This window comes from Motacilla alba, chromosome 4 (genome assembly GCF_015832195.1).
Source record: "Motacilla alba alba isolate MOTALB_02 chromosome 4, Motacilla_alba_V1.0_pri, whole genome shotgun sequence".
In the NCBI taxonomy this organism is placed as follows: domain Eukaryota; kingdom Metazoa; phylum Chordata; class Aves; order Passeriformes; family Motacillidae; genus Motacilla; species Motacilla alba.
The window spans coordinates 8,308,126-8,333,090 of NC_052019.1; the positions used below are offsets into that span (position 1 = coordinate 8,308,126).

Here is a 24,965-nt window from a genome sequence, read left to right on the forward strand (position 1 = left end):
GGCTGAGCTCTGCACAGGACTTCTGGTAGCCTGGCTTTCCTCTGCCTTTCATTTTCCACCTTTGGTGGATTCAGGACAAATGTGTGAATTGTTTTGCATTGACAAAAACTGCATTTTGAAATAAGTTGCTTGCCTAGATTTACCCTCAATCACCAGTAATTGCTATACAAGCTGCTCCCACTCTCCCTTGCCAGTGTGCTTGAATCCTGACTTGGAAGCCAGCATCAGCAGTGCAAGTTTGCTTGCTTTTTACAGCTGCAACTCTTGGGCTCTGTGCTAGTGCTGCTAATTGAAATGGGGGTGCTGGACCAGCTGTCTGGTCATGTGCACCTTGCATTCAATGCTCACTTAAACAGGTATCAGATAATCATTAGTGATTCCTTGAGTTATTTTTTTTCCATTTTTTTACCCCTTTCCATCCCCTAGCACAGTAGTTCTGTCTCCCACATTTCCAGTCTTGGGTCTAACTGCAGTACTTGCATTCCTTTGAGTTCTGCTCACCTCCCTTGTCCATCCCTGTGTTGAATTCTCCAGTAATTTTTGGTCTGATCTACTTCTTGCTTTACTCATCACTTCTGCCATTTCCCATGGGTGGTGGTCCCCTACCCAGGATCCCTCTGTATCACTGATTTTCCCCTTCCTTCCATCAAACTTTTCAATTTATGTGCCTTTACCTAATTTTATTGTATATGTACTTTCCTCTCTTCTTAGTTTGTGCAGATGTTTAGCTTGGTGAGTGCAAGTAAATACTTGCAAGTATCTTTCTTTTGGTAGAAGACTGAGAATAACAAAGATGAGAAAAAATAAATAGGAGTCAGCAGCATGAGGATATTGTGTCTGCTAAGCTGCAAACAGTGCACAAACCCACATGTCACTGGTGGGGAGAACATTTTACCTAAAGGCAAATGTGTTTCCAGCAACAACATTTCCTACACCTTCTTCAGAGCATCTGACCCACATTACTTCCAGATGTATCCATTGATCTTTTTCCCTATAACTTTTCTTACAAACCTAACCCTTCCCATTTTAACAAGATATATAAAATCCTTATTGCCTTCAGAGTGTGCAAGAAAAAAAAAAAACCCAAACCCAACCACTTCATTTTCTGAGACCAAGGTTTTTTTGTTCTTTTTTTGGAGGTGCCAAATCTGTTCATCCTCCCTGGATCTAGATAACAGCATCAGAAACACTGTGTAACACTTCTAGTGGGAATCCAGGGAAGACCTAAATCTGTAGTCTTCCAATTTAAAATAATGTTAAATAGTAGAACTGCAAAGAGAAGCTTTTGAAAACAGCCTGGTTTGGAGCACCTGCCATTTCCAAGTCTAATTCAGATGAAGGTTAGTGAGAGGCAGAGCAATGAAAGCACAGCAGATACCTGGCTGCTGAGCAGCAGTGAGCTTGGTGGAATTACATCGTTATTGTGGGATTTGTTAAAAAAGAGAGAAAGCAAGCAGTGAAGAAGTTACTGTACAATAGGGATGCTAATGAGAGGTTGGTGTTTTTTTTAATCCAAACTGTTTAAAATGGGTATTTGTGAAACACCTTTTCAAGCTTTTGCTGCTTGTAAAGTCAATTAGATTCATTTAATGTTTCTGAAAATTTATGTCTGGTGGGGATTCAGAAGCTGTCAGTGTTCAGAGGATAACATCAAGCTGTGCCTCTTGGACAGTGATTTTTGTCTGGGAATAAGCCATCATCAGGTTTTACAGGGCTGGTTTTGAGCCATCAGTAGTCTGAGGAACATCAAAGCATCTGCAAGGATTCTTGAGAAGTGGGAACATTTTTCATGGATAACTCAAATAGCTAAAGAGGATTTCAGTGAAATTCTAAAAAAAATCTTCACATGACCCCCCACATTGACTGAGATTGAACTCTTGGGACAGTTTGGCTTAAAGATTCAGTGGAGCATTTGCTTTAACTTAATCATGGGCTTTAATCCCTTGTCTCTTGCTGGGAGTTTAGCATATACTTAGGGGCAGTATAGGGCCAAGTGCTCTTTGGATAGTTACAGGAGACCTGTGACATAAATGGTGGTAAACCTTGGGTTTGCTGTATGTGCTATTAACTGCCTGCAAGATGAATTTATGGTGCTTTAGGGAATACTGGTGCCCTGGAAAAAGGAGTTGTAGTTGTGAACCTGCCCGTGGATATATTCATTCTGCCCTGTCCTGGCATTGCTTGTGGAGGTTTAGTGTTGTCTTTGTAGACGGGACAATCCAACAGATCCTCAAAACGCTGCAGTTCTACCCAGTCTCCTGTGGATTTGCATCTCCTCTGGCTCTGGTTGCTGTAGTGCAGTTTGTATTTGTAAGTTGATCCCCTTTCCACAGGTCCTTTGTGAATGAGCCTCAGTCTGAGGGGGCAGGCCCGAAGGTGTCTGCTTTCACTAGCCCTGAGCAGCCTGCCCTTCATTTGCCACGTGTCCTCCTGATGGAGCGAGACATGGCCCGGCACCTACTCACTCCAGTAATTTACTTCACAGATGTCTTTCAAATCCCCAGCTCCTATGAGTGCTATTGAGGCTGGGGTTCACATGCGTGTGAGGTGTAACAAGCTGATAGGTGGTTATCACAGGAGATTTGGATTAGGCTTTTGTAGGGACTTTTTTGGCCTGATTGTTATGTTGATGTTTTTTGGCCTGAACTCCTGGCAAAGGTTGTGTTGTTTTGTTTTTTTTTTTTTTCCTTTTTTAGCTTTAGAGATGTGGAGAGTTACACATGTAATTTTCATTTTCTGTTAATGCATCATCCACACCACATCCATTGTCTGTGCCCAGCCTGACAGATGTTGGTGTATTTATGGATGTGGAATTTTCTTGTGCTGCCACGTTAAATAAATGTGCTAGTTTGAGTCTGGGCTAGTGGAGCTCAGTAGAGCTATACCCAAGGCACGTTGGCTTTGGTGTGCTGGGAGAGGGATGTAGAAAACCTTGGTTTTCACAAGAGTGGCCATCCAGGTGTGTGCTTTTTCTGCACCATGGCAGGGCTCTGGCCTCACATGGGGCATTGCCACTGGTTTGCTGAGAGTTAAGGGTTGAAGCAGTGTGTGGTGATGAAGGCTCCAGCTGCTTGGGAGGTCCTTCTGGGGTCTGCACCCTGCTCTATGGCAGGGGATTGGAGCCAGATGATTTTTAAGGTCCTTTCCAACCCTAATCATTGTAGGATTCTATGACTCTTGGCAGAAGCAGGTGAAGTCCTGAGGCAGTGTTTGCCCTCCTTGCTGTGTGAGGCTCCAGCAGCAGAGTGGGAGTGGGGAGCCCTTTGCCTTGGCATACACAAGAGACACACTGGAGCAACCTCACCCCAGGGTTTGTTTGGCTGAGTTAGGGGTAAATAGAGCAGCCCCCAGGGATTACATATTCACAGTGAGGCTGGAGAAGTGAGGGGGCTGCAGGCCAGAAAGGTGTTCATTTACAGTGGGAGCTGTGGTGGGAGGTGGTACCTGAAGGATGGTAGGTTGCCTTCTCCTGCTGGAATCCAGCCTGTGTTTATTTTCAAGGAGAGCTCTCATTGCAGTAGTGCCCCTGGCAGTCCTGGCTGTTCCAGTTGCCTCAGAAGGGCTGAGTACCCTCAGACACCATCTCAGGAGGGCTCAGCATCTCCCCAAACCAGGCTTTACAAACACAGTGGGAGGAGAAAGCAGTGGTCTGGTCATGGTTCTGCCTGGTCATGGAAGTCACCACCCACCTGGTTGGGGGTTGGTTTGAAGATGTGGGAAGGTGCAGATACCAGGAGGTGCCTGCAGATATCAGTAGGTCAGATCCAGCCCCAGCAGGACTAGGGAACATCTTAGGGTGTGGTGGGGAAAGGGCCTCCTTCCCTGCTCTTCCCAAATGGGATGGGCTGGTTGGTGTGTTGCAGGGAAAGGGTCATTGCTCTAGGAAGTCCTCCAGTGTTAGAAGTTAGATGCTGCTAAAAGCACATCAAGAATACTCAGAATGTTTGCTTGCAGAGAGGTTTACTAGTTATTTATTCATTTATTTATATGGGTCAGGAGCTGGATTTGCTACAAACTGTAGCATTAGTCCTGTTACTGCCTCTGGCCTTGGATGTCAGAAGTACATCAGACCCTGTTCCAAGGGAAAGGCCTTGTTTCTTGGCATGCTGCAGATAGAAATTGCTTTTTTCCCATCACTTTCCGTGATAGGATGAGCCCCTCTGCAGAGACAGCATGCTGCCTTGATGAGAGCAGGCCAGAAAGTCTGGGGTTGATGGTCCCAAGCCTGGTTCTCCTTACCAGTTTGATTATCTTTCCCAGTTTCCCTGTTTAGTCACATACTCCTTCCCCAGAGGTCAGGGGAATAGGTTTGCCCGGATGTTTGGGGGGCTCATGCAGGTCAGACAGGATCGGTCCAGTGAGAAATGCCCAAATGAGTGCCCTTGGTGAGCAGCTGGGCAGGACAGAGGTAATGAGCCATGCGCACTCCTCACCTCTTGATCTCTTCCCAAGCCATTGTGGTGGATTTTAGGGGCTCATCTGGGTTTGGCAGCTGGTGACAGGGTGGGTTTGTCCCAGCTAGTCACTGGTGTCCTTGTTGGATGCCTGTGCTCTGGGAAGGTTGTGTGTGCAGCACCATTTCAAGGTGTTACACTAAAAATAAAAAATATTTATTCCTTGCAATAGACTTAAGGAGATCAAACCATCTACCACCTGACTTCAGCCTGTAGTTTTTTACCAAATCTCCACCCTAAACCTCTTATTTTTTCTTGATGTCTTCCTCAATATTGAGTAATGAATTCTTCACTGTGGTTTCAGAGAGAATATAACTCCTTCTGGTTGCTGTTTCATGCCTGTAGATTATGGAAAGCTGGAGGTCAGGGAGGTTTGATTCATTATGTCAGCCACAAGGTAGGATTCTTGTGAAACTGTCATGTGCAGAAGGAAAGGCTCTGAATGCAGCAGAGCCATATTTTTTGTGGGTGTTAGGAGAGTTTCCTGGTCACTTCTCTTTGCTGTGCAGGGTTTGGTGAAGTGCACGTCCCTGTCTGTCAGTTCCCAGTTTGTCCTGGGAAGGAAAGCAGAGGAGCTACCCTGGGATCTGAGACTTTTCTGGTCAGTGTTTCTGCACCACGAATATTGCCTTGTCATTGTCACTCCTCAGCTGCTGGGGTAGGAAAGTCCTCACTTAGAGATTCATGAAGGCAGCAAGAATGTGGCAAGGGAGCTAACATCATGCTCAGAAGTCCTGAAACATGCTGTGCAGCATGTTTTGGTTGAATATATGCCAATATATGTATGAATATATACCCTTTATTTGACTTGGTCTGTTGTGGTTTCTTTTCCTGGGTGGGTTTATTTGTTTGGTTTTTGTCTGTCACTTTTTAAATATGCAACTATTCTTAGTTGCTCCCTTTTTCACCTTTTAGGGGAGGCACCTCTCGGCCTTGTTTTTGACTTGAATTTAAAGAGTTTGCATGCACAGATGAGTTATTCTGTCCTGATGCATCATTATGCCGTATCCTAAGTTTGAACTTACATCTTGGCTGCAATTCATCTTACCTAAGTTTCTCCTGACTGAAAGCAGTTGTTTGCAGTGAGCTCTGTAGGCTTTAGCTGTGGTCTTTTGCAGAAGAGGGACTCTCTTGAAGAGTGACTCATCTCAAAGGTTGTTGACCTCACAGCAACATAAAACCCCCTGGAAGTCTTTGTACAGCTCAGAATTATGTTTATTATTTAACCTTAAGTAAATGAACTTTAGTTTTTCCCTTTGCTGTGAAGCATTTGGTGCAATACCTATGTAGATTCAGGCACTTCTGTTGAATGAAGGGAGTCTTGGCTAAATTTAGACCAGAAAAGTGGTGATGGATGGTACAAATCAGATTGATTCTGTCCATTTTCTCTGTTTGATTTATGGCTTGGCCAACTGCTAAGCTAAAGAAAGTCATTCAATGGTTATTGCTCAGTCCCTTTTTACAGTAAAGCGTATAAAGTAAAAGTCAGCCACCAAGTAATGAATTCTAGAACATCCAATAATTGTAATTTCCCAGTTTTTTCAGTGTTTGGAAGTGAAAATTGCTGCAAGGCAAATTCAGTACCTTTAGAAAGCAATAAAGCCATGTAGTGAAAGATTGATGTAGAAGATGGAGACCAAGCCTTAACAATGTCCTTTTCAGGAGCTGGCTCAAAACAAAACCGGCAGCACATTTGATCTTGTAAACTAATTTCACTAACAAGGAGCTAATTGTCACATCAGTCTTTTGGAGCTGGCACAACACAAGCTAGCAAAGCAGGCAGAAGAGCTTGATTTCTGTTGTCCTTAAAACTACTAACTAAAAAGCAGTCTAAATTCTAGAACATAGGCTTGCTTAAGGCCTGACTCTGCAGTTGATCAGCTTAGTGTGTATTTTTCATGTGTAAGGAGCATCTGCCCTGAAAAGTTTAAATACTATTTTCTGGTTTTGTCCATTTGTGCAGACCAGACTGTTGTGCTGAGCCAGCTCCATTGCACTGGGACTCATCACCCAGTCAGCCCGGAGGACAATGCCCAGCCAAAATCACATATCCCAGTCTTTATCCACTCCTTTAAGCTGTTTAATTCCTTACTTATCGATGACAATTGCTCACATGCCAAACCCACAGATGCTGCCTCGTTTCTCGGTCTGTGCTTTGGTCTGTGCTTTCCCCCTGGTGAACCAGCAGCAGGTAGACCCTGGTTGCTGCATCTGTGGTTCCGTCTCTGCTTTCTGTGTCCTGTCGTCCTTTTCAGCAGCAGAGAGCAGAGCGATGGGCCAGGCTACATCTGTCCAGATAACCAGGCTGCTTCTAATCCCCCACAACTGCTTCTGCAGCTTTTGCTTGAACAGTTGTTACACATTGGCTTTGTTACAGTCTTTGCTTTTCAAGGTGCAGCATGGCCAGCAAAAAGAGCCTGATAGAAGATTTTGAAGTCCTGCTGTTACACTTCTTAATATAGCAGCCTGTGAAATGTGCTGGAAGGGCTGTCTTTATCCCATCTGCGACATCGCCTGGGTTTCTAGCTGTCTCATCAAAAGCCCGCTCCTGCACTGTGCCGAGCCTTCCCTGGGGCTTTGCTGAGCACCCCCTCGGGTGCTGTCACACGTGGTGACACTCTGGGCCCCAGGGGACTTAAGCCTGTTTGCAAAATCAACCAGTGAAGTGCTGACATGGGGCACGGCCACTAACAGCTTGCATTGATCTGGGCTGGGTGCTCGCAAAGCTTTGCCGGGAGTAAGGTGCGTGGGCAGGAGCTGTGGTAGAGGTGCTTCAGAGGAGCAGGGTGAGGTTTAAAGCAAAGGTTTTAAGAAGATTAGAAATGCCTGCTGGGTTATGTCCCCAGCAGTGACAGCAGGAGATGCTGTTTAGGACCAAACCTGGCCACTTCCTGAAGTCCCTTTGCTGCAGAATATGTTTTTCTTTTTTCCTGTCAAAATGTTAGAGTGGAAGTAAGCTATAGCCAGCCGTCAGCATCTTAGGGGTTTTCTGGGGGCTTTGGCACCCCAAAATAGAATACCAATGTTGAAGTATCTGAGTGCTTTGGAGGCTGCACCAGCTCCATCAGAAAGCATGGAACTGGCACTGATGAAAGTTTTCATACTGTTACTCTAAATTGCAACCCCACAACACCCTTTCCACCCCCAGGCGCATGTAAAGCTGCAGTGGGGCCATCACCTTTGCAGCATGTGCTGCTGCTCCAGGTTTATCAGCACTGGCATGGTACAGCATGCACCACTCTGAATTCAAATATGGTTTGGGGTTTGCACTGGTGCTTAGGGCAGCAGTTGCCTGCAGTCCAACACCCCACCACCCTGCCTCTCATTTCATGCTCAGGTTTATCAGCTCAGAGGCCAACTCTGAACTCCTGTCTCCTGGGGCAGTTTGAGACCCACTGCTGTGCTGGATTGGGGTCACAGTGTTTCTGGTAGCAAATGTCCATGGATCTGCCCTGTGGCTGTGTTGCAGACTGAATGCTGGATGTCACTGTCATCCCACTGATTCTCTGATGCTTGCAACTCCGGAGGCTTTGGCTGAGCTTTGGGGTTGTTGCAAGTACCTTCAGCCCCTGGTAACAACACAGCTAGCAAGGATGGAAAAGAAGGTAGATGGAGAAGTAGATGAACTGAATTGCTCAGAACCAAACCATCCATCTCTTTTCATGCTTTGTAGGTGATCTCATAGCCTGCTTCCCAGATGCTCCATGAATCAAAGGATGTCACCCACCCTCGGCATATAGATGCACTGCCCTGTGCTCTTCCAGCCAGGAATTATTTATAACAGGGCAATGTGTCCTGCAGTGGTAGATTGTGTGGGGTTATTTATGGGGAGGAAGGTGTCCCACAGCATTTCTCATTTCATGCATGAATAATTCCTGTGTCCCTGACATATTTTGTTCCCCCACACCAGGGCCTTGTCTGGTGCAGGGGGATGCTCATGGATGTCAGGAGTGTTGGAGTCAGGATCTCTTGCATCTCACCCAATTTTCATAGCCATAAACTACACTAAAATGCCATTATTTTGTCGGGCCCCTCCAGGAATGCCTTTTAACTGAAGTCAAGTGTAGAGTTACTAGCAGAACTTGTGGAAGCTGTCATGCAGCCCTGCTTGAAGCCAAGGGAAACTAGAAAGGTGGAAAGGAGAGAAACTCAACACATGGGAAAGATGGAGGTAAGGAGGGATAATAGGATAATGGCATGCCTCATAAACACAGACATAAATCCCTCCCCATCTTGGCTAGCCGAGCAGTTGTAGTCAGTGACAGGGACAGCTGCTGCCTGTCCTTGGTTGGTCCCTGCACCCAGGCTGCCTGTGTCTGGCTGGGTGGCAGCCCATGTGCCATGTCTGTGCCCTCCTGCCAGCAGCATTCACATCCCAGCAGCCAAGCTGTCCCCAGAAGAGCCTCCTTTCTCCCTTGATGCTGATGTAACTCGGCTGCTCTGCCCTTAGTTTCACCAAGGATGAAGGGGAAGGAGGAGGGAGTGTTGCCTCGAGTGCTGGGTGATTCCTCTTCTCCTTCTTCAAGACCCAGACAGGGTAAAAGAGCAGGAATTTAAGCAACATCAGCAATACACAGCCACAGCACAGCCAGCTTTGGGCTAAGGACTCTGTGCACTTGCTGCCATGTCCAGCTTGTCTCTTACAGTGATGTATGTAAATAGTGCTGGCAAGAGGAGAGCCCAGACACTGAACTTTGGGGCTTTTTAACAGGTTACTGGTGAATAGATAAAAATAGCTCTGGACTGGGTCCTGATTCCCTCTGTACTGCCCTGCTTGGGCCACCCCTGCTTAGCACAAAACTGCTGCTCTGGCCAAAATCACACCAAAGATGGCACAGCAAGCTGAGCAAGGGCAAGTGCTCGAAGCTCTGTGGTGTGACAGCATGTTGTGCCTCCTCTGTGCAGGTGTTTCTGTGTGGTGGTGTCGCTCCAGGCTGTGCTGCAGTCAGGGGTCACAAGGAGGAGTCAGGGAGCATTTGGATCTTTGGGGATGAGCAAGCCTGTCACTTTTGGCAAGCCTTTATGTAGGTATATTAAGAGCCTGGAACACAGGCAATTGCAGATCCTGTCCTAGGGGAAGCACAGAAATGATTTTGAACTTTTTGGTATTTGTATTTTTTTCCTTCCCTTTGCCCCTTCATAGCAGCCTGGGAAAAAATGTAGGAGAGGGTTTTGCCCTGTGCAGGATGCTTTCCTGCCTCTGCTGTAAGGATGCAGAGGAGCTGGTGCTGCCCTGGTGGGTTCCCAGCAGTGGTGATGGAAACTGCCAGTCCTCTCATCTTGATGATGCTTCAGGGACATCACCTGTGACAGCTTTGAGCCAGCAGGGGAATTGCTCACATTTGTGTTGCTGTGACATGCCAAAGCAGAATTGAAAGTCACAGTCTCTGCTTGAAGGGATATTTTCTTAAGAAATCGCATGTCTGTCTAGAAATTATGTTCCATGCATAAGCCTCTAAGAATTAATGAGAGCTTGACTGCATAGATAGCAGTGCCACCCCTGAAGAAAAAGAGAGAAGACTGGCATGCCTCTGGGCAAGATTTCCATACTTGCCCTGTGCTGAGCTTCCGAGGAAAACTCCTTCCCGCAGGGACACATCCGTGCAAAATTAGCACCAACAGCCAGTGGTGGCTGCAGGAGCTGCTCTGTCCTCTCCCCAGCCCTAAGGAAAACAGGGATAGGTTTTACCTGCCTCTGCCCTCACCCCTCAAGCATGCAGGTTCTGGCACTAGGGGAGCACCCAAGTTTTGGGGCAGCAAAGCTTTGCTTGCTCTTGTGGGAATACTAGAATTTTCTAGAAAGCAATGTTTTTGAAAAGTATGTGGAAGACAGAGCTTTGCCTTTTCAGAGCAACACAATTCTGGCACTTGGGGCAGTGGCTGCTGCATGCTGAGGGCTTAAGAAAGCTGTTGGATCCTGCAATAATCAGTCATGTGGGACTCATGCTGGGGAGGAAGGCTGATGTCCCTGTCCCCACTCCCTTCTAGCACTACTCTGCTATTGCTTTTGGCTCCAGTCTTTCCACCCATCCACCCACTGGCCTTTTATTCTTCAAAAGGTGTAGAAGAATTTGCAGCAAAAATAAATGAATTTATTTTCACCCACCATCCATCCTCTTCGGCTGCGTGGGGGAGAACTGTGCAGCTCATGACAGTGGAGGAGGGTGGGAGAGGAGGCTTGCAGGCACAGCCAGAGGATTGCACGGCATCCTGGGCAGGAGTGGAGGATATGTGGCCAGCGTGGTGCCACCACTGCGGGGACATCCCTGAGATGTGGTGTCAACAGTGGTGTGTGGACTCTGAGGGCAGCCCTGTGCTGTGGGAGATGGGTGGATGGATTATAAGAATACCCTCCTTGGTCTTCTTCTAAATTTAAGGGAACCATCCTTAAATTTAGAGCAGAAAGACAGTGCCATCTTGTGTGCTTTCAGGCCCTGGGTACCATCAGCTGAGGAACCACGTCTGACCTTGCTGTGAAGCATGAGCAAGCTGAAATCATGTTCCTTGGCATGCACATCACAGCCATTTGGTGCCTTTTTCGTAGGTGTGTGCATCACAAGGTGGTTTTTTAATGGAATGGTTTGAGTTGGAAGAGACCTTTCAGGACCATCTCGTTCCAACCCCTCTGCCATGGGCAGGGACATCTTCCACCAGACCAGGTTTCTCAGAGCCCCATCTGACCTGGCCTTAAACACTTCCAGGGGTGGGGCAGCCTGTGCCAGTGCCTCACAACCCTCATGGTAAAAAAAAAAATTCTTTATTTATTGTATCTTTTGTCTGTGATGTGAGTTCCTGATGTCAAGATTGTGTGGTGAGGCAGCAAGCTGAGGAAGTGGAGAGAGCTAAGGAAGGTGGTAGTCAGTTTTTCATGGCTGCTTCTCACTTTTGCTTTTGGCAGCCCAGAAGAAGGCAGAGGAGAGTGCTTGGTGTTTGGTTGGGAACAGCTAGGACCTCTGGAAATTGCCTCCAGTGCTTTAGAGTGGTATTCCCAGGGCAGCTGTGGTTAAATGCAAGATGTCCATGAAGAACAGATCCTGGAGTGAGCAGGAAGGGCTTTGGATGACCATAGTGATGGGTTGGCAGAAGGTGGAGGCAAGTGAGGGTGAAGGCAAAGATAGAGATGCTGCCATGAGATGAGTATCTGGAAGGGCAGGGAGAGTTGTAGCTGTCAGGGTCTGTGTTTATCTTTGCAGCAGTGATTATTTTCAGATAGCATGTGAGAGAGTAAAACGTCAGCTCCTGCTAATAATAGCGCTGCAAACAAGGCTGTTGCTCATTACTGACAGCTGAGATGAAGTTAGTTTTGTTTCATCCTAGGTATGAAAAAGTGTAAAAACAGGCCATGCTCTGAGTCAATATCCTCAGCTCAGAAAAGGTCAGGAGGAGACCCTCTGCTGGCCCTGGGGTGTGGCAGTGCAGGGTGGTTTTTCCAGGGTGCTTCCACACTGCTCCAGAGTTAAGTGCTGCTGGAAGAGTGGATATGGTGAGGAGCTGCAGCTGGCTGGCATTGTGGAAAACGTAGAATCATAGGATAGGATAGTTTGGGCTGGAAAGCACCTTTAGAGGTCATCTAGTTGAGTCTGGGTAAAAAGCCATCTGAGGACCTTCAGCGTTCTTGCTGTGAAACTGGAGGGTTTTCCCAGAGGAGAAGGAGTCCCAGCCCAGGGTCAGCAGCATGTGGTGTGATCCCCAGGCAGCTTTCAGGGACAAGTCCCCATCCGAATGGAACTCAGCTGCCTGAAGGAGGGATTTGACAACCCCACGGGGGGAAGCTGTTCCTGTGCTTGTAGCCACCTTTGGGAGCTTGAGGTGTCTTTAGTAGCCTGAAGGAACTGGCTGCTGGTGATCCTTGGAGCAGACACAGACACGAGGAGGACAGAAGGGTAGAAGTCTTGGGGACTGATGGCACTGGTGTAAAGGAGAGCTGAATACAACTCTCATTGTTTGAGCAGATGTGTCCTGTCTGTGGCTAATTATAAGTGTTGTGTGCACAAAATACACTGGGACATGTGCCAGATACTATTTCTTTTCGTGTTGAACTCAAAATCATTATAATTAAGCTTTAAAATTGTAAGTGAAAACTAACAAGGAGTGCAGGTTTGCTGTCATGCTGCTTGTAGCCAGGTCCAGTCCCTGCAGGGATGGACAGATGAGGGAGTATGGAGAGCGTGGTCAGAGGGGTTGGGAATGTGAAGAGTTTGGTGGCTCTGCGGTAGCGGGTATGTCCAGATTTGGGTTTTAAATACTCAGAATACCTCAAAGTACCAGAAACGTGCCATTTTACAAATGTGGGAAGTGTTGCTGAGCGAGCTTTAGCAGCCTCTCAGGTTTGGTGGGCACAGAGAAGAGGTGCTTGCTAAGAAGAGAAAATAAGGAATAAAAGTGGGAAGCAGTCGTGGAAGCAATTGTGTAACCTCGGGTTGAGAGGAGCCTAGGTTGTTTCTCTGGTTCGAGGGGAAATGAGGCAGACTTGCTGAAGAAGCAGCTCCAGGAGGAGTTGCTGTGGATGGGGCTGGATGAGGGGGATGGGACGACTGTGCCACCAGCTGCAGCCCAGTGAACACCAGTTGATGAGTGCTTCATGGCACCTTTGGGGGCTGCCTCAGGAGCCCCAGGGAAGCATCCCACCCCTGCTCCCCAAGTATGGGGAAATTCCTGAACCTCCTTTGTGGAACTATACTACAGGAGTGGTAGCCATGCATGTAGGGTGAGGGTCACTGTGGCCCTTATGTTTGGCGTGCTCACCGTGTGGCCAGAGGTGTGGTGGATGGGCTGGGGAGTGAACTGGGCTCAGCTACCACGTGGTGAGCACTTTAAAAGCAGCAGTGAGCTCTCCACCCTGCAATTTGTATGCAGAGGGAGGGTGGCTGCTTGATTTCAGTGCTTGTAGGTGTTCGTCTGGGGTCGTGTCTGAATAAATCACGTTCTGAGATCCAAGTGAGCGCTGGGGAACAAGTCGCACTGTCAGCGTGGCAGCAGAGCAGAGACATCTTCACTGCTCGTGATAAATGGGTCAAGATGGGCCCTGGTGTTTTAAAAATTAGCTGTTGACCTAGATAGCATCAGCATGATGGCTTGCTCACAGTGGGAACAAGAGAGAGCGTTACTGGAGCTGCACATTCCTCTGAATGTGAGGATGAGCCCAGTGTGCTGAGATAAACCTGGGCTGGTTCCCTGCCCCTTGTTTGTAGCCAGCTTTTCCTTGGAAGCTGAACTGTGCCACAGGGAGGTGGGGAAGACCTCGGGCATCTCTTTCAGATGGCTTCATGGCGTCACAAGGTGCACTTTTCCTACAGCAGCTGCAAAGGCACCTCTCACCACCACCCCATGCTTTGCTCTCCTCCAGTGACAAAGTATACTGAGTAGTCTTACTCATGGTTTCCCCTGGTTTTTCAGGAGGGGAGTCCTTTGCCCCCCTGAGCACCCCCCAGGCTGCATAACTCAGTTCTTACAGAGATGGGCCATGCATTTGGGTTGGAGCAGTTGGCAGGGTTGGTGCAGAAGATGGAGCTGCTGCCCAAGTCAGGTTCTCTTCTGCTCAGCAGCTGGGAAGGCCATTGCCTGCACCAGGGGTTTCTCCTGTCATGGGCTCTTCTTCCTCTGGATGAATGCTTCAGAACACTGAAAGTCAGTGCTGTTCATCTGGGCAAGAGACCTCTCAGTGCCCATGGTTGGCTGCTGTATTGAATAGTGGCTTTCTTGAGTGATAATTAAGCAACTGGTCAGGCCACACCTTGAGTACTGTGTCCTGTTCTGGGCCCCTCAGCTTAGGAAGGAAGCTGAGATATTGGAGCATATCCAGAGAGGGGCAACAAGGCTGGTGAAGGGTCTGGAGCGCAAGTTCTGTGAGGAGCATCTGAGGGAGCTGGGGCTGTTCAAGCTGGAGAAAAGGAGGATCATGGGAGACCCTCTCATTTTCTACAGCTCCCTGACAGGAGAGGAGTTGTAGAAAACACAGACAGCCCCTGTGCATTTTCCTTGGGAAAACAGCATTTCCTTCATGCTGCCAGGGAAAAAGAGTGTTTGTTCCTTATTTATGGAGGTCATTAGTCCCCACATGTGATGTGGTGTTGGACCCCAGGCCCTGCTCCCAGATGTGTGTTTGGCAATGGGCACTTGTCCATCGAGGGTGACTACATGTGCTGCTTTATCTCCTACAGGCTCCTGCTTCTGGGTTGCTGTCCTGGATGGCAACGTGGTGGGGATCGTGGCAGCGCGGGGCAACGAGGAAGACAACACCGTGGAGCTTCGCCGCATGTCCGTTGATTCCAACTACCGCGGCAAGGGGATCGCCAAGGCCCTGGGCCGCAAAGTGCTGGAGTTCGCCATGCTCAACAACTACTCCTCCGTCGTGCTGGGAACCACGGCCGTGAAGATGGCAGCCCACAAGCTCTACGAGTCCTTGGGGTTCAAGCACGTGGGTGTCGTCGAACATTATGCCCTGCCAGGGATGACGCGCTCCTTACTGGAGAGAATGTTTTTCCAGGTCCGCTACCACCGCTACCGCCTGCAGCTGCGGGAAGAATAAAAAAACCCCCACCAACCAAAACAAAAAAAGAAAGTTTTTTTTTTTCCCCCTTCTTCTCCCTTCAAAAATAATAAATTATCCTTCTATTTCTCATCACCATTGATTTGCCAATTTTGGGTTAGAGTTTTTGTACCCTCACGTCACGTTTTGGTTTGCTCCGTTCAGCTCGATGGGCCGGCCGAGCAGCGCCTCTTCCTCGCATGCTGTAGGTGGTGGTGCTGGGAGTCCTGCAACCCAGCAGGGCGGAGCGGAGCAGCGGCCTCTCCTTCCCAGGTACCTCTGTAAAGCACAGAAACTTACTGCAAAATAGTACAACTGCTCTGGTGTACATAGTCCTCTCCTTTTCCAGGTGTAAGATAACATAGTGATGCATTCATAATAGTGCAGAAATATTACTTGAATGCAGTTTTCAGTATTTCACGCACCAGTAAGTAGAATATGCATTCCTCTTACCGTAATCTACTGGTTAATAGTTTTCAGAGAAAAGGTGGGGGGTGCACCCTGCCCCTCCGCCCCAACCCGCTTGCTCCAATGCATGAAGAGGAAAGCGCGTGCACGCACTCAAACACATCGCACTGCCACCACGGCACTGGTGTTGCACTTTTTTTGGATGTGCCTCATTCTGCCAAAATGTCTGAGAGACCCCGGGTGCATCCGGTAACCACGACTCCGCTCCACCTCCCCCTCCTTCCTAAGCCAGCACAGACTCGGACCGGCTGAACTGAGCCCCGTTGTACCATAGCGTGAAGTTAAGATCAAACCCAAGTATCTCCTGCGCTGTTCCGTAGCCACGCGTAACCTGCAGTCCTGGGCCAGACTCCGCATGTGCGTTGGACTTCCTCTTTGCTGCCTTTTGGGGGTTTTTTGTTTGTTTTCATCTTATTTTTAAGGGTTATTTTTTTGTTGTTGTTGTTGTTATTTTTAGTTTTTGGCTTTTGCTGAATGGTGTCGTTGAGGCGTAATGGAGGCTGCAGTTCCTATGGCAACACATTTGCACATTAATGTGCGCACCAAATCTCACCACTTCAGAGAAGCAACGTGTGACAGATAATAGCGTTTTGGGGAGAGCCAGGGTGGGGGGGAGCGTACTTATTATCTTAACCAGCTGCTTGTTTGATAAATGTAGATGGCCTCACTGCAGCCTTCCATCAAAGGTAATTAACTGCTTTAATGATGTCAGATTTGTGAATTGTACAATGCAAAAAGCAATGCAAAGCAGATTCGGCATGTGTCTGTACCCAGTATGTATGTACAGTGCCTGCCAACTAAAGAATAACCAAGACTACAGCTTCTTCTAGCCTGAGATATCAACTTTTATAACTTATTTAAACAAATAGCAACTTTGCATGAATTACATCTTGGGGAAAAAGAAGACTGGTAGGTTTTAATTTTTAAAGCGTGGTATCAGAGGTATTACAGAAAACCATTTCTGGCTGCACTTAATTTCGGGTGGGTAGAGGGGTTTGGCTCTGCTAATACATTTAAAGGGAAAACCCCTTTATTTACTGGGAAAAACAAGTATAATTTTATGAAGTGTTATGCGTGTGGTAAGGGGGGAACCCCCCCACCTCATAGCAATGGAGTTGGTGATGGGGTAGAGCATGTGTTAGCTGTGCTTGCAAATACAATGGAAGAGTCAGCAGGAGAGCTGCAGAAGGAAGGAGCCTTGGGGTGTGGGGAGAGGACAGGAGCCCTGGGGCAGATGGGGGGGACAGACAACACAGACCTTGGACATGGGGTGCTGTCTGTCCCACTCCTACCAGCAGCTGCCCTTTCCTCTCCAGCCAGAAGCTTCCCCAGCACTGAGATGTGGCTGGTGATGCTGATGGAGAGCAGGGGGCTCAGCCCATCCCTGCGAGGGCCATGGGCCAGGCACTGATGCTGGGGATGGAGGAGCTGTTTGGCATAGCCCCCATGGCCCTTTCATTGCTTGGCTTGGGCTCGGTCCAGCCTGTGAGGAGTCGGAGGGGCAGAGTCCCAGCGTGTGTTCCAGCAATAAGGGGGTGATGAGGATGGTGAAGGACACTGTAGCAAGAGACCATGAGTTTAATTAACAAAATTTCTCTATGGGGCACTATATTTTTAAAAGTCTTTCTATGCTGTACATTTCTCCTGAAGCTGAAATAATGTACTGTTGGTAGGGGTTCTTGTATAGTGTACAGAAATCGGCAGATTATTTTCTTGCTGCAGTCAGTGATTTATTAACTGAAGTAAAACAGACAAATATGAAGTGTTAGCAAAAGTTGAAAGAAAAAACACAAAAGTTTGTGCCTTTTTTGGTTTATTTTTCTGTTGCTATATAATCACTGCACTAAAACCTTTCCAGATGGGTAAAAAAAAAAAAAAAAAAAACAAAAAGCAAAAACTAGTCTCTTAATAAGGGAGGAATATGTAAAGTCTAAATTGAACATTAACTTTTTTTATTAGGCTATTTAATTAAACTAATGTTGCTGGTTTTATTTGATACCTGTGCCTTTGAAATAAAACTCCACATCCTGTCAGAAAATCCAAACCTGGAATAAATCCCACCAGATCCCACAGACACAGAAGTACCATCAGGTTTACCAGTATTTTCTTCTAAAACGTGTAACCTTTAACTGATGCTATTACAGTATCTGATTGTAATACCTGTTGAGTTTCCTGGGGAAGAGGTGCTTTGGGAAGGTGTGGCTTTGGGGGTGCTGTCTGCATTCCTCCCCAGCACATGGAAATGCACTGATAAGGTTTGAGTTGTTGCCACTCGGCCGGTAGCTGCCAAGAAAATTTATTCCCTTAATGCTTCTGCCAGTTGCTTTGTGACCAGGCTTTTTGGAAGAAATCCAGCTGGTTGCTCCCAGCTCTCCAGCCAGGACAGCTTGTTTCTGAGGGAAAGGGCTGGCTGCCAAATAGGCTGGGATTTGCTCTCCTTGGAAGATGGCACAGGCTGCCCGAGCTGCGTCCCTGGTGGAAGCAGTGGGACAGGGGTGCCCAACCTCCTGAGCTGTTGCTGCTCTCCCACCCAGAGCTGCCAAGGTTGGGCTTAAAAGCACCACACGATACTGCTGTTCTGTCTGCATTCTTGGGAAGTTTCCCTAAGTGCAGTAGCTCAGGCACAGCTCTGGGGTCAGGGGTGCTGGGTTCTGACCATGCCAGGCTCACCTGCTGCCAGGGAAGTGTGTGGGCAGACCACAGTGCATCTCACAGGGTGACACGTTGAGGCTGAGCTGCCTTTGGCAGACCCATCCCTCTGCTCTGCATCTTTCAGGGTGCTCTGGTTTAAACAAAGTGCTTGGAAGAGATCAGCACAGCCCTTTCTCTGGCCCTGAGCATCATCTCCTGACTCTCCCCGTCCCAGCTCAGGGCAGGGTGGGTGAGGAGCAGCACAAGGTGGTTGTGGGACTGGTCCCAAGCAGAAGAGGTGGTGGTCTGGAACTACTGCCAGTCCTTGGGTCTTGATTCCGACAGAGACCCACATCAGTGTGAGATGGGAGGGGATTTTCCTGATTGATTTTGGGGGTTTCTCTTTCCAAGGACAATGTTGGCAGGATGTGAGGAAGAGTGGAGTGTGTCTTGGGTTTGAGCCCAAGGCTCGGTAAGACCAGTTCAGGTTTAGGTGGAGGATGGTTTAGACGTGTGAAGGCATTTCCCACAGCTGCTCTTACTCTGCAGTGCAGGTGGGCTGTCACAGCCCCTCGTGCTGCCTGCAGAGATGCAGTTTCCTCACCTGATTGCTCTCTCCTTAGACTGGGGCTTTTTTTACCAATCCCTGTGCATGAGACACTGCTCAAGTGTCCTTTGCTTGGAGGGGCTTGGGACAGAGCCCTTGCTCCCTGAGGAAAGCACTAAGTGTCATGTCCAAAAATTTAAAAAAAAACCACAAAAAACAGGAAGAAAGGGCAAATTTGCATTACTGTGGCTGAGATCCACAGCCTTGGGGTTGCCCCAGCCCTGCAGCACAGCCTGGGCCATTCCCTGTGGACTGAGTGGGAACTCCCTCCACATCCTGAGCAAACTGGCATCTCAAGCACATGTCATATTTGGCAATAAGCTCTCTGGGAAACTTGGCCCCTAACCAGATCCAGGCTGATAATGCTAAGCAATCAAACCAACAAAGAAAGTGGTTTCTAGTCTGACTTGAAACCCTTACATTTGTATTTGCTCTAAATTCATGCTGTGTTTTCCCTCGGTGAAGCAGACAGCACCTGCAAGATGCTGAGGAATGGCAGCTGTGTCTCTACTGGGAGATGCAGAGAAGTCCAGGGCAGTGCCATCAGTGGGAAGCTGTTCTTTTCCCTCCCCTCCACCCCTCTGTGGGATGCTGTCTCTGAGAAAGCCTTTACCTTTCTCCAGAAGTGATCCTGCCTCTTGGTCCTGTGCATGGGTGCAGCCTGCAGGACTCATTTCAGAATTGCCTTTCAGCAACCGCAGGGGGCAAACGACCCTGGGGACATCTGGGACCTGGGATTCTGCCCCTGTGTTCCTCCCTATGGGAGATGAGGGTGATTCTTCAGGTCATGATGTCAGAATTAATTTAAGAGTTCCTGGGTAGGGGAGGCAGGGCCAAGGGTCAGCAGTGGCTCTTGGGGCTGGGATGTGCCTGGTGGGGTCCTGGTGCTGCACACCTGCAGCAGGAGCACAAAGTGTTTGGTGCCAGGGCTGTCCTGCGCCCTGTCCTTGCTGTGGCCACCTGGAAGAACAGAAAGTCCCATGGTCAGAATTCCCAAGGGAACTGTGGCTTTGCAGAGCCTTGTCCCAGCCCTTGCTGCTGCTGTTGCTCACTGATCACACTCGTATGTGATGCAGGTCTGCTGTGTTTTAATTTGCCAGATTTGCTGGCTGAGGTGCAAATGGATAGAAACTGCAGGGATTTCCAAATTGCCAAACAAAGGCAGGAACCAGCTCTGGTTACCTCTGAATTAATAATCTCACTTTGGGTGTGCTGGGGCCTGTGTTTCATTAGTGCTGGTGTGATGCTCTTGGTATGCCCTCTACTCAAAGCTTAATAAAGGCATTTTAATTGGACACTAACTGGAGTCTTGCGGTGGAATATACTGTACCACATAACAAAAATGAAGTCATGCTAAGTGTAAAGTAAGCTTTAAAATGCAAAAGGAAAATTTTCTTTTTTCTCTCTCAAAATAGATCCACATAGAATCTTGAGGAAAAATTGGTGTGCTCTTGCATCCCTGAGTCATAGAGACTATGCAACAGAGCTTATCCCACCAAAGCCTGTACCTGAATGGTGCTTGGGAGTACCTTTCATAGAAAATAAATCAGGAGATTAATTTGAATAACTGAGAGTTTAGTCAAAACACAGTATTGTTTAAAACAATTGCTTAACAAGCTCCAAGTCAGCATTTGGAGTTTGATCACAGTTAAAATCACTGTTCAGTGCTGTCTTTGTATTGCACAATGATCACCTGCAGGAGAGAACATGCTTTTAACATCTAAATAGTAGAAGACAGACCTAGTGAGACCAAGAGCATAACAAATACATAACGCAACTGTAAATTTATTTACAAGTAACACGTTTGAATGCAGAAGCAGCTACTCCTAAGTGTAATGAACTTACAGCTAATATTGTTTCCAATTTCTTTTCCTCCAAAGCTTAATCCTTTTGCCTTGTAATATGTATATTTGATTTTTTTTAATGTAATTAGGTTTAACAAAGCATCGGTTGCTTTGTGAGTTGTACTTATGATTGTGCTGGGCAGTTAGCTTTAAGCAGTTTGTGTGCTTGTGTTATTTTATTAAAGCAAAAGTCTTCTTGAGACAAATGCAGTAAAGGAAAAAAAATAATATTTTTGGTAGTGTTAAGCAGATGTGTGGTATGCATTTGGAAAATGTCCAATGTCAGTTAAAAAACAAAAAACAACAAACAAACAGGCTAAATTGCTTCCCAGAACTGCTCGTGTTTAAGGCAGTGGCTTACTCACTCATGCCTAAATAAGAAACTTGGATTCCCCCAAACAGCCTCTTACTCTGCATCTCCTCCCCGTCGTACAAGACCAATGTGAAATGAGTCTTGTGTTTTCTATGTTCAGCATAGTGTGTACTGTACTCTGTAACGGGAAGTGGCTACAAGTCCTCAAAGAAAAACCAACACATTCTAAAACAGCAATAATTACCATGTAAAGCAAAAGAGCACATGGGGGAGAGCCCAGGGAGATGGTTAATGAAGGTGATGCTGCTAGGAGCACACTGGCAGCTGTGTGTTCCTGAGGGTGCTGTTGCACCTGGGGAGCAGGATGAAGTACTGGGAAGGCCATCAGTCTCTGGGAGTGAGTGTCACCTTGGCAGGGAACCTGCCCCTTGGGGTCCCTAGAGCTGAGTCTTTGCCAGTCCTTATGCAGTGCAGGCTTTTCACCACAGTTAAGGGTGAGTTATTGCAAATACCATTCCTGGTGCGAGAGACAGACACAAGGAAGAGCTGTGAGAGTCACACAGAGGAAGGTGAACACTTACTGCCACACTCTTGAACCCCAGCACACTCTGCTACTGCACTTGTGGGGCTCAGCAATGGCAGAAGACAGAATCAATTGCTCTCATTTTCTGTGGAGGGAAGCAGGAGTCAGCTCTGTTGGAAAGCTGTTTGCATACCAGGAGGGTAGCAAAGCAAACAGTTCCCCAGGTGTGGCAGGGGTTAAGGTTGGTGTGCTTCAGGCTTTTGAGCTGCAGCCTCCACAGCGTGGCCCCAGTGCAGCCCCGGGAGCCAGCCAGCTCTCCAGGGACAGCAGGGTGTCCTCAGGCAGGGGCAGGCCAGGTGCTCTGGACAAGTGACTTGTAGGTACTTAAGTTCTGTTCCTGATGGCCGCTGTAACTGTGAAAATTAACCAGACCTGCTGTGATAAATTTGGTTACATAAGGTTTATTTGGTTAATTTTTTATAAGTGAAAACTGAAAAGATGAAAGAGAATTGTAATATGAAAGCAACTGCTGTAAATAATGTACGAATGAATAAAATCTAAAACTTATGTCAGTTTTTTCCTAAACTGTATTGCTGTCAAGTTACTGATGTGCAGATGGTGCCTGCATCTTTTCCAGCTCCCCAGCTCCAGATGGGCAGGCACCACTCATTCCTGCTTCCGTTGATAACAGGGATATCTTTTGGTGCCTCCTGCTTGTCCTTAGATTGTATTTCCATGCTATTCCAGCTCATGCTGCCACGTCCAGAAGCTGCGCACAGTAACTGTGGAGACAGCCCTGCCGTGGGACCTGGCCTGGCCCTGGCCACCAGGACTAGGGCTGCCCCTGGCCACCTGCCTGGCTGAGCACTCACCCCAAACCACCCCAGAGATCAGAGGTGGCCCTGAGGAATGTGCCACTGGAGCAGAGGACACAGCAAAACCACACAGTATCTCCTCTGTGCCACCGAGGCCATGAGGTGATGGAGCAAGCGTTACTGAGGAGGATACTTTCATGGTGGGGGTGCATCTTGGGGGTTTCCCCAGCCACACAGGCCCCTTTTTCCTCCCAACACCTGTGCATTACCTTAGTCAGAAACCAGCATCAGAGGGCTGTTCCCCACTGTTTGTTTGTGAAACCTGCACAAGGCTGTTTCTGACCATCTCTGGACACCTCTGTGAGGCCAAGAATCACTCACCTCCCGTCTGGGGAGGGGGAACGGGGCTCCAGCCTCCAGTCACAATGAGATGCACTTGAAATAAATTGATTGCTGATGGAACAGCCTCTGGGGATGTCTGTTCCTGGAAACCAGTTTCTGGTGGCACTTATGAATGCTGCAGGAGTGCCCTGCCAGCCAGCAGCTGAGGGACACCTCCCCAGCAACACGCCCCTGGCAGCCTGGCTCTGGATCCTGCCGGCAGCACCCCCAGGGCCATCCTCCCTCCAGCAGCGCAGCTTTGGGATGTGCAGGGTTATCCAGCTGAGCAGTCAGGCAGTGATGTGGAGCATGAAGTTAATGCCTTTGCCCTGTGCCTCTGGCCCCTGTCACTTCCCTGCCCTATGCAGAGGGGCAGACCCTGATAGCCATATCTCACTCAGAGGAGGTGAGCACAAAACATCTCCTGGGACTGATAGCAACGTGTTCTGGGATTCGGCCTGGGGGCAGAACAGCTGTAAGATCGTGCTTGTGCACAAGCTTTATTTTATATCAGAGCTAACGAACACCTCCACCCTTAAAACTGCTTTAGTGAAATAACAGAGAAGTGGCAACAAGAGCTGAGTTGGTTTTAGAAGCTGCTGCAGTGTGGGTGTGCTGTGTGCCTTAAAGCACCTCAATTAACCGCTAATTGGGGTCAAACTCACCACTAGCCAGACATGGCCACACATCCCTGTCCGGGCCTCTTTCATCCTTCCTGGTGAATTTCTTCAGATAAAAAAATTAGAATTCATGGAGACAAGGACTCTGCCTCCATGCCCTGTGTTCCCAGGCTCATGTTTCATGCTCTGGACCTTGTGATCCCTTTCCCAGCACAGCCACCATCTATGTACACCTTGATGCTTCCTAAAAAGCCAAAGCAAAGCAGCAGCATGGGCCCACTGCAGGCTGTCCCCTCTGCCATAAGCATGGCCTCCCTTCAGGGGCTTGGTGCTCTCCCAAAGAAAGGAAGAAGGTTGAGGCTGGAATCAGGCAGGGAGAACCCCAGGTCTACCAGCTGAGAACATCCAGCCCACAAAACTGCTTTTGTCTTGGCCAAACAGCTGCAAAACATTCCATCTGTCTGCTTAGCTATCCAGCTATCTACATCTCTCCCTCCCTCCATCCATCCATCCATCCATCCATCCATCCATCCATCCATCCATCCTGGCCCGTGTTTTGTCAAGAGACTCTTCTGCTCAGCTGTTGCCAGAGCCTGAGGGTGTGCAGGAGTCAGCTTGAAGTTTCCTTCATCTCCCAAGTCTTTCACGGCGCTTTCTGTGACATTTCTCTCGTGACTCCCTTCAGCATCTCCCTGGCTCGCAGCCCCCCCACAGCCTCTGTTTCACCAATGTAAGTACCACAGTTACCCCCTCTTCCATTTTAATGGATAGGAAATCCTCAGGAGGGTGAAGGTGAGGGTGTCCTGTCACAAAGATTATTTTTATTGCACCTGTTTACAACACCACTGGCCAAATTTGTCAGGAAATCAGCTTATTAATTTCTCCATGATAGGTTTTCATTCTTTTCTGTGCTTGATTGCATTTGCAAAATCAATAAAGTAAATTCAGCACCTGATGTCTGTTATAACAGAAGAGGAATGCGCGTTGTAGAAAGATGAATCTTCTCATCTGGACATCAAAGCAGGGTCAGGTGAATCATGCTCCAAAAAGCACTCATTTCTCTCCATTAATAACCAGTCCAAGACATGTCTAGACTACCCAGCAGTAAATGTCTATCCCAGAAACTCCTAAGGTGAGATAAATCCTGACACGATGCCTCTGTAGAGAAGCTTAATTGCACCTGAGAACTCAGGGAAGCTGAAGGACAAATTATCATTTTTTCAAGAGATATTACATTTGGGCTTTAAAAGTAAATGGTTGCATTCAATAACCAAAAATTAAAGACTTAACAGGGAAATATATTCCTGGTTGTTAAAAAATCAAAGGTTTGATGCTGTGGTAAAGACAAATTACTTTTGTAAAGTCAAAACTCAGGTGGTCATTAGTGTGGTCCAGCTGCATTGGTTATCTGCACTGTGGTTCCACCTACTAGAGAGAAGTGTGAAATCAATTGCTCCCCACCAGTATTTATACTATAGTCTAATTACTTCAGTTTTTTAACTTATGCAGGGAAAAACTAATGGAATAGGAAAAGAATAAAGAGCTGCTTTGTGTTTCTCTGCAGAGAGAGAAGTGCAATGGAAGAAAGGAACACTACATCAAACTGAATTACCTTTCACTCCTCTTTATTTGTTTTATGTTGTCACTTCACTTATATTTTACCTTGCAGCCACCCTGAATAATAGCCATTAAAAATCAACATCAGTTTTTAAATTCTGTTGTTTAGAGGCCATTTTGGTTTAGAGCTGCTGGACTTGCAAAAACAGAAGCTCCTACATCCT

At 47.7% G+C, this 24,965-nt stretch overlaps 1 protein-coding gene across 1 annotated transcript in view; it reads left to right on the top strand.

The window, feature by feature from the left end:
* Positions 1-21,953, top strand: part of NAT8L (N-acetyltransferase 8 like) — a 32,697-nt gene extending 10,744 nt beyond the window's left edge. The window contains exon 3 of the mRNA XM_038135985.1: positions 14,615-21,953. Within this exon, the coding sequence (XP_037991913.1) occupies positions 14,615-14,982 (368 nt within the window). The 3' untranslated portion in view covers positions 14,983-21,953. The remainder of the gene's footprint in view (positions 1-14,614) is intronic.
* Positions 21,954-24,965: the final 3,012 nt, after the last annotated feature.